Source organism: Euphorbia lathyris, chromosome 2 (genome assembly GCF_963576675.1).
Source record: "Euphorbia lathyris chromosome 2, ddEupLath1.1, whole genome shotgun sequence".
NCBI lineage: Eukaryota > Viridiplantae > Streptophyta > Magnoliopsida > Malpighiales > Euphorbiaceae > Euphorbia > Euphorbia lathyris.
The window spans coordinates 138,100,706-138,108,823 of record NC_088911.1 but is presented as its reverse complement, the minus strand read 5'-3'; the positions used below and the strand labels follow the sequence as shown (position 1 = coordinate 138,108,823).

The 8,118-nt window shown below is 33.2% G+C and overlaps 1 protein-coding gene across 2 annotated transcripts; it reads right to left on the bottom strand.

Annotated features, from left to right (window-relative positions):
* Positions 1-4,920: 4,920 nt before the first annotated feature.
* On the bottom strand, positions 4,921-7,772 carry LOC136220084 (probable WRKY transcription factor 48). Of its 2 annotated transcripts, none has more exons than XM_066007775.1 (3): positions 7,094-7,772; positions 6,778-6,921; positions 4,921-5,618 (listed from the first exon to the last, which is right to left on the bottom strand). In XM_066007775.1, the coding sequence occupies exons 1-3, from the start codon at positions 7,636-7,638 to the stop codon at positions 5,219-5,221; spliced, it is 1,089 nt and encodes a 362-aa protein (XP_065863847.1). In that variant the 5' UTR covers positions 7,639-7,772; the 3' UTR covers positions 4,921-5,218. The 2 variants fall into 2 exon arrangements, with proteins under 2 accessions (XP_065863847.1, XP_065863848.1); XM_066007776.1 differs by having other exon boundaries at positions 4,921-5,345.
* Positions 7,773-8,118: the final 346 nt, after the last annotated feature.

The window sequence follows — 8,118 nt, the reverse complement described above, 5'->3', positions numbered from 1 at the left end:
GACAATTCTAACTCCAATATTACACCTTTCTGCTTGAAAAAAAAAAAGCATGATCATCTTGAGGATTGCAATATTTTCCAATTTCTTCCACTTTCCAATAAAAAAGATGCTTAAAGGAAAAATAATAAATACTCATTAATTTCTAAGAATATTCACTGCTACAGCATGTAGAGATTTCCAAGAATATTTCCTTTTCATCTTCAGTTGTTTCCCATTAATTATTTATTGGGATAATTACTAATCTAACCCAATCAAGGACCACAATTTACATATCTAACCCACCTTGCCTCAAAGTTACCAAATTAGACACTTTCACCCATTTTGGACAAAACTAACCTTAGTTCTATTCGATCAATCGATCGATCTTCTTCTTCTTCCGCTTCTTCTTCTTCTTGTTGTTGTTCTTCTTCTTCTTGTTCTTCTTCTTCTCCATTTCAACTTCTTCTTCGGTTCATCTTCTTCAATTTTTGATACCAATCGTTAGCGATTTTTGAGATTTTTGACATATTATGTTCAATTTCCCGTACAAATGGTATATTTTTAGCTTATACGCTTGCTTTTCTCGTTGGTTTTGCCTCTTTCTTCATCTGTAATGGTATCGTTTCAATTTCCTCAATTTTCCATAATTTTTTTCCATTTTCTTCCATTGTTGTCGCATTTGTGACGAAATTGTCGCATTTCGTCACAAATGTGACAAGAATTGTCGCATTTGAATGGAGAAGAAGAAGATGAACCGAAGAAGAAGTTGAAATGGAGAAGAAGAAGAACAAGAAGAAGAAGAACAACAACAAGAAGAAGAAGAAGAGGAAGAAGAAGAAGAAGAAGATCGATCGATTGATCGAATAGAACTAAGGTTAGTTTTGTCCAAAATGGGTGAAAGTGTCTAATTTGGTAACTTTGAGGCAATGTGGGCTAGATATGTAAATTGGGGTCCTTGATTGGGTCAGATTAGTAATTATCCCTTATTTATTTATATACATATATATGTTCATACTACATCTTCCTTTCCATGCATGAAATCCCCACAGCTACAATATTTTTCTAATAAAAGACCCAATGAAAAAAAATTGAATTTTCAATAAAATGAATTATTCTTAAAATATATAAATGATAAAGCTTAAATTTTCTATGATTGAATTTAAAATACCGATTTTAAATATAAAAAGTTTCGCAACTAAATCATTAAGTTTATAATATAGGTTTTTTTTTTTTTTTGTTTTCTACGCTTTTTATTCTATGCATGTATGATGGATTTCGTTAAAAACTCGGTAAAAAATCGATTCAGTCAAAGCTCGATCAGATTTGATCAAAGCTTGGCTTGGTCAAAGCTCGTCAACTCGAGATATTAACGAACCAATACCGAACATACTTAGGATTCGGCTCGGCTCGTTTATACCCCTATATGTGACATCGATGTTTAAAATATTGGTATCTCAATTATAACAGTATTTGAGAATTTAATTATCGGGTTCTTTGCTTCAAATCTAATGTTTATGTACTAATTTTATAAGTATTTTGACAATGATTTTTGTAAATCAAACCTTATTTTTTTAAAAAAAATCCTATAGAAAAAATCTAAAAAAATCTATTATATTGTTTAGTATATATATATTGAAATTTTGGATATATATGTTATAAAATTTGAAAAATAATATTCCTTAGAAAAATTAGGGATTTAGATTAGACTTTTTGGAAAATGTATAATCATCTATTTAATTTCCACATCAGCTATCATTACTTTATTTGTTTCAACTTGTCAAAATAAATCCCACTCTACAATTCCAAGAAGCAACCTCTCAAGCTATAGCTAGCACAAAGACTTCCATCTCTTCACACCACACAATAAATACACATACATACATACATACATACATTTCTATGTACTTATAAAATATATTAGGGTAAATTACACTAGTGACCACTGAACTTTACCTTAATTAATATTTTCGCTATTAAATTTCAGAACGTGACATAAAAATCACTTAGTTTTACACTTTCTAATGGCTACTGAACTTCAGTTTGTCAAAGATGAACATAAGATCTATGATTGAATCTTAACTATCAGCTTGAGCTTTTAGTTGAAACGGTTTCATGACTAATACTTCAAAATAATCGTTGATGATTTTAAAATAGAAAATTGCAAGAATTAATGATATTCTAAACAATTTTAGTTCTTCAACTTTTAAGTTTTGAGGTCATTTAGATATTATTTATTTAAGAGAGAGAAAGTGAATGTCTAGAGAGAGAAAGAATTAAAAACTATGATTTTGCAAAAAAAAAAATTGTAGTTCTATAGTAAATGTCGTTCTGAATAATTTTGGGTCTTTTATATTTCGGAATCAACAATGGTCATTTTGAGATGATAATTGAAATTTAGTAGCCATAATATTAGGATAAAGTTGAGTGATTTTTATGTTACATTTGTATGCTATATTTTGAGGCGTTAACTGAAGTTCAGTGACCATAAATGTAATTTACCCCCAATGTATTATATTCATGCATGCATGCATAAGGAGTAATTTTCACCATACATACACCACCAACATATATGTATATATGCACGAAATTCTTTTTATTTTAAATATAAAAAAATTAAAACATATATATAAAAAGAAAATAAATTATTTTTATTTTATACTAATTGATACCATTCATTCAAATAAAGCATTAAATCAACCATAAGAATCTATCTTTCATTAATTGAATCCATATATATATGAACTGGAATCATGATAGATATTATACATAATAATGTTAAATATTATAGTAAAAGCTATCATAATTAGTTTTATTTATCAAGTTTTTTTTAATTCAAATAATTTTTTAATATGGTACGATAAATCTGTATTATATACGCTTCAAATCCAAGAACACTCGACGCATGTATAAAAAAATAATAATAATATTAACTATCAATTTAAACTTTTAGCTCGAATAATTTCTTGATAATTAAAAACCCTAATTAGAATAGGAGCAAACTAAAAAAAAAAAAAGTAAGAAAAAGTGATTGAAATTTGTTTTAAGTGGCGATAATTTGAGACACGATAACATGATTTACATAAACTATTCAATTACCACGATTATCATTTTTGGCTTATTTATATCATATATAGAAAAACAAAAATATATAAATCACATAGCTAATTATGATAAGTCACCTCAATTAATTATCATCGTTAATCTGAATTGTTAATCTGATTACTTGATTCGTGACTCGTCACACAGTAATCCAAACATACGAACTAATTGTTAACACACCAATTAAAGTTAGTTTGACCGGTTAAGGGTCTCAAATCGTTCAAGCTAGATATCTCGATCTCGAAACCTGGTATTCACAGAAAACTCTAATTAGAAGAGAATCCAACTAAAAAGTATCCGACGAACTCGAACCGAACAATCACATAAATTACCACAAAACTTTAACACATAAATTTATGTTAGATACATAGTATCTACAAAGGATTTTGTCTCATTTAATTCAATTGGGCATTTGATGATATAAAGTGGGTGTTTGTCAAAACATTTACCATAGACAAGACATAGCAACAACGTTACATATCATGTTTGGGCTACAATTAGAAACTCAAGCATTTCAATATTTATAACAAGAACGACAATGTAATGTGGACAAGGACTCTAATAATTAATTTACAAAATCTTTCACCGTCTTTTCAATCACTCCATACACATATAAATACAAAGTTTTTTGTTTGCCAAATTGTTCATAAAAATCAACATTTATTGCCTCATTTCATGTATCTATACACATACCTAAAATGGGGGAGGAAGAAGAAAAAAGAGGGATTATTAATAAAAGCTATATCGGTGGGTGACGGGGGAGTTTATCGTTGCAATTAATCGGTGTGGTTGTATGTGATTTTTCATCTGGAAAGAGGTTCTGGAGGAAGTGGTGGAGCAAGGATTTGAGATTATGGGTTTAATTTTAGTCATGCAGTGGGGCAGTGAGAGAGAGGCGAACTTCAACGCAGGCAGCGGTGAACAAAGGAAACTAAAGGAGGAGAATTGAAAATAAAGAAAGGATTCAGACTTCAGAAGAGATGGAGAAAATCGAAGAGAAGACTTACTCAAGGTTTCAAAGCAGTGGGCTTCGACCCTCCCAAGCACTTAGCTGCCTCTGCCGTTGTCTGGAGGTGTTGTAATTGCACCTTCAGACTCTATTCCTTGGTTCCACTACTGTTACAAAAGATTCTTAAATCTTGCATCTAAAATTTAAGAGAGACGATAATTTAGATTCCATCCTATGCTTCTTTTAGGATAGGGACGAATCCAATGGGGGTTTGGGGGGGGGGGGGGGGGGACGGGCTTGAGCACCCACTGGTCGTCGAAAAATCCCAAAAATTCTATGGAAAATATGAACTTGGTTTAATTTTTTTTTTTATGTAAAAACACTAAAAATAATAATCACAATTAGTACCTTCTCTCTCAATAAATCCTAGATTCGTCACTCTTTAGGATATCAAATCTACAATACTGATAGATAGGAATCCATTGCGGCCCCGACTATCAGAATTCACTCTCGAAGGAGTGATTCTAAACGGATTTTAATCTAAGAAGAGGTCTCGTAATTTGCTATAACCGCACCTCTGGACCCTCTTTTCTAGCTCCGCCACTATCCGCGGTATTATTAAATCTTTCAACTAATTTTCTAAGCATCCCAATTTGCATTCCATCATCATATGTGTCATTTAGAATATCAAATCCAATTTAAGGTTAAAGAGTTCAAACAAACTCTTCATTGAGTAGTAGATAAAGAGAGGAAACCCTAACCCTAATTACCATATTTTATATGACAATTATACCCTTATTGAAGTCATCAATCCACATACATCTCCAAAGAAGAAATATATAATAATTAGAAGCAATATATAAATTAAAGAAATTGAATAACTACTAAAGAAGGGGATGAAAAAAGGATGATACAAAAGCTCAATTATATCCAAAAATGGATATATAATCTCTAATTAAACACATAATTAAATAAACTAGTCTCTGCATAATCTAAAAAAAAAACTACTAATTAAATTTTTTTTTGAAAATTAAAACATAACCCAAATGAGTAATCAGGTAGAGAATCATAACATACCAGCTATGTTGCACGGAAACTCTTCTTCGTTAGCGTTTCCGTGTTTCGTGTCCGTTTCTGTTTCTATTACCGTTTCTGTTTCTGTTTCCATGCAACATAGACGTACCGGTTTCTCTACTGATCCTCAGAAGGGTTTTTTGTGATCATCTGAGTAGGAACAATATCTTGAAGAAGACCATGATCTCTAATCAATGAAGATGAAGTTGAAGGGCAAAATCGTCTTTCTTGATTGATGATGAAACTGGGAGAAGAAAATTGAGAAATGTTGAGTGAATTAGGAGATGAATTGTAGACATAAGCATGTTGTTGTTGCAGAATGTTATTGAATGAGGAATTTCCGGCGGAGAAAACCGCGGCGGATTCCGGCAAAATCCCTAAATTTCCTCTCGGAGTTACAGGGCTTGGATGTGTGTGTTGTCCTTCGTAAGTTGTGACTACAATTGTTGGATCTTCAGATGATCTTTCTACTCTTTTTTTCACTCCACATCCTGCACTAGTGCAACGGTAATAACTCCTGAAAAGTTTAAAATTATCAACTTTTTGTTTTTATTATTGTTTTTAACACAAAAGAGAATGTATATTCTTGCATCACAAGGAATCAGAGAAAGAAAATGATAAAATATTGGTTAATTTATGACGTGTCATCGATTTATTAACCCGAGAGAGCACTAGCGGGGAGAGAGAAGGTGTAACGACTCGATCCTGAGGAGGTGGTACTAGAGGAGAGGGAGACATGAATAATGAGTATCTATGCAAGATTGCGACGAGGGTATAGAAATAAACAGAATCCCGGTGGTAGAGGGAGAGAGTGTAACGAGGAGGTGGTGTCGGGTGGAAGATATAAATAATGAGGAGCTCTAAAAGATTGCGACGAGGGTATAGAAATAAATCGAATTCCACTACTACCCAGTTATGAGGAGGTGGTATCGGGGTGGAAGATATGAATAATGAGTAGCTCTAAAAGATTGCGATGAGGGTACAAACATAAATTGAATCCAAGTAGTTGAGGGAGGTGTAACGACTCGATCGTGAGGTGATGGTGCTGGGGTGGAAGATATGAATAATGAGTAGCTCTAAAAGATTGCGATGAGGGTATATAAATAAATCGAATCACATTAGTAGAGGGAGGGAGGTATAACGACTCCAATATGAGGAAGCAATGTTGGGTGGAAGACATAACAATGAGCCGCTATAAATAATGATGATGAGATTAGAAATATATCGAATCTCATAACGGAAATAGAGAGTGAGTTGATTGAGCTGACTCGAACCAAAGTGAAAAGTATGTAGATAGTATTAAGCTAGACTGTTCGCACTACCGACCATAATAACTTACCCCGAATGGATGCTTAATTCTAGACGCACTTCTATCTACTTAGTTATACATACCCTTAGACCAAACTAATATAGAGAGGTTTGTTGCACTTCCGGCCACCGAAATTCACCCGGAATAGATGATTAATTCTAGACGGGTAGTTATACCCGAGACTATGCTATTAGACCAGACTGTTACAGAGAGATTCGTTGCACTTCCGACCACCGAAACTCACCCCAAACGGGTGATTAGACTCCTAGATCATGATATTAGGTCAGACTGTTAGAGACTGATTCGTTACACTTCCGACCACGGGAATCCATTCGAAAGTAAAAAGAGATTTAGAGACTGGTTGTACCTCGGAAAAGGGCTGTTTTTCACAGCTTTTTGGCCGTACTTTCTCCACCTATAGCCGTCGTCTAGATGATCAACTTCGCTCTTTGTCATGAAAGCAAATCTCGGCTCTCTTTGCCTTTTCTGGTTTTTCTTTTTCGGTTTCAACCTGAACCAAAATAACACCCAAACAAACATATTTACACTTTCAGCACTTTTTAGATAACGTTTTCCGATGTCCGTTTCCGTTTCCGTGCAACATAGCTTAACAGTGAAGTTTCAGAAAACAAACAAATCTAAAACTACAGAATCGAGAAATGATTAAAAAAAGAAGAACTCACTGTTTTTTGTTTTTTTCCTGATCTTGATCTTGAATATCCTGGTCGTCTTCTTCTTCCTGATCTCCGGCTTTAGCTTGAGCTTCATTTGAGGAGGACGAAATAGAGGAGGAGTTCGGAGTCGCCGGAGTGTTCAAAACCTCCGACGATTCATGAACAGTAGTAGAAGTCCCCGGAGAAGGAATTACCGGAGCTGAAACCGGAGGAGGAGGAGCAGCAGCCGGATTAAACCAATCGAACAAAGAGGAAGAAGAAGCAAAATCCTGATTAGCGTCAAGCAAATCTAAGAATCCTAAATTATTAGATGATGAAACCTTTTCACATGGAATCATATTCATCATGTCAAAGATGCTCGGATAATCTGACGAAATCGGAAGAAAGTTATTCATCGGAAGCTGAAGCATCGGATCTTCTGCTGCTCCATTACTGATTAGAAATGCTGAATTCGCCATTGATGAATTCAAATTCTCGCTTTTTATCATCATCTTCTTCGTCTGTTGCTGTTGATTTTGATGTTGATGTTCGATTCCTCTTTTCTCCATATACATGAACTAGAAATCGTGTGTATAGATATTTATATATATAATCGGAAAAAGGAAGATTTATCTTAGCATAGATTCTGCTTCTTCATTTGAGTGTAGCACTTGTTCTCCTTTTTTTTTCCCTCTCTTTCCTTTTCTTTTCTTTCTCTGGTTTTTATTAGAACTGAGACTGTTTTTATCTTTTATTTATTACAAAAAAAAGTGTTAAAGTTACCAATTTAGCCCTTACCCATTTGGGGAGAACAAATTTAAAATTTATGCATAAAATAATGCGATTTTAAGCTTAACGCAATTTTAAGTCTTGTTAACGGAAAAATAAGATCCCTTTTATTAGTATAATAAGTTCAATTTCAAGTTTTATTGAGTGGCAGAACACTAGAGATTGTAGGTGGTCAGAACATGAAATTACATATAGAAAATATCTATATATTCGTTAATGATACTTATAACTGTCATGAAACCGATTGAACTAAAAGCTCAAGTTAA

Coding starts and splice junctions, on each gene's coding strand:
- LOC136220084 (XM_066007775.1), bottom strand. CDS start 7,638: ATGTATATGGAGAAAAGAGGAATCGAACATCAACATCAAAATCAACAG. Junction 6,922..7,093: donor CAGGAAAAAAACAAAAAACA/GTGAGTTCTTCT, acceptor ATTTTGGTTCAG/GTTGAAACCGAAAAAGAAAA. Junction 5,619..6,777: donor AAAAACAGCCCTTTTCCGAG/GTACAACCAGTC, acceptor TAAACTTTTCAG/GAGTTATTACCGTTGCACTA.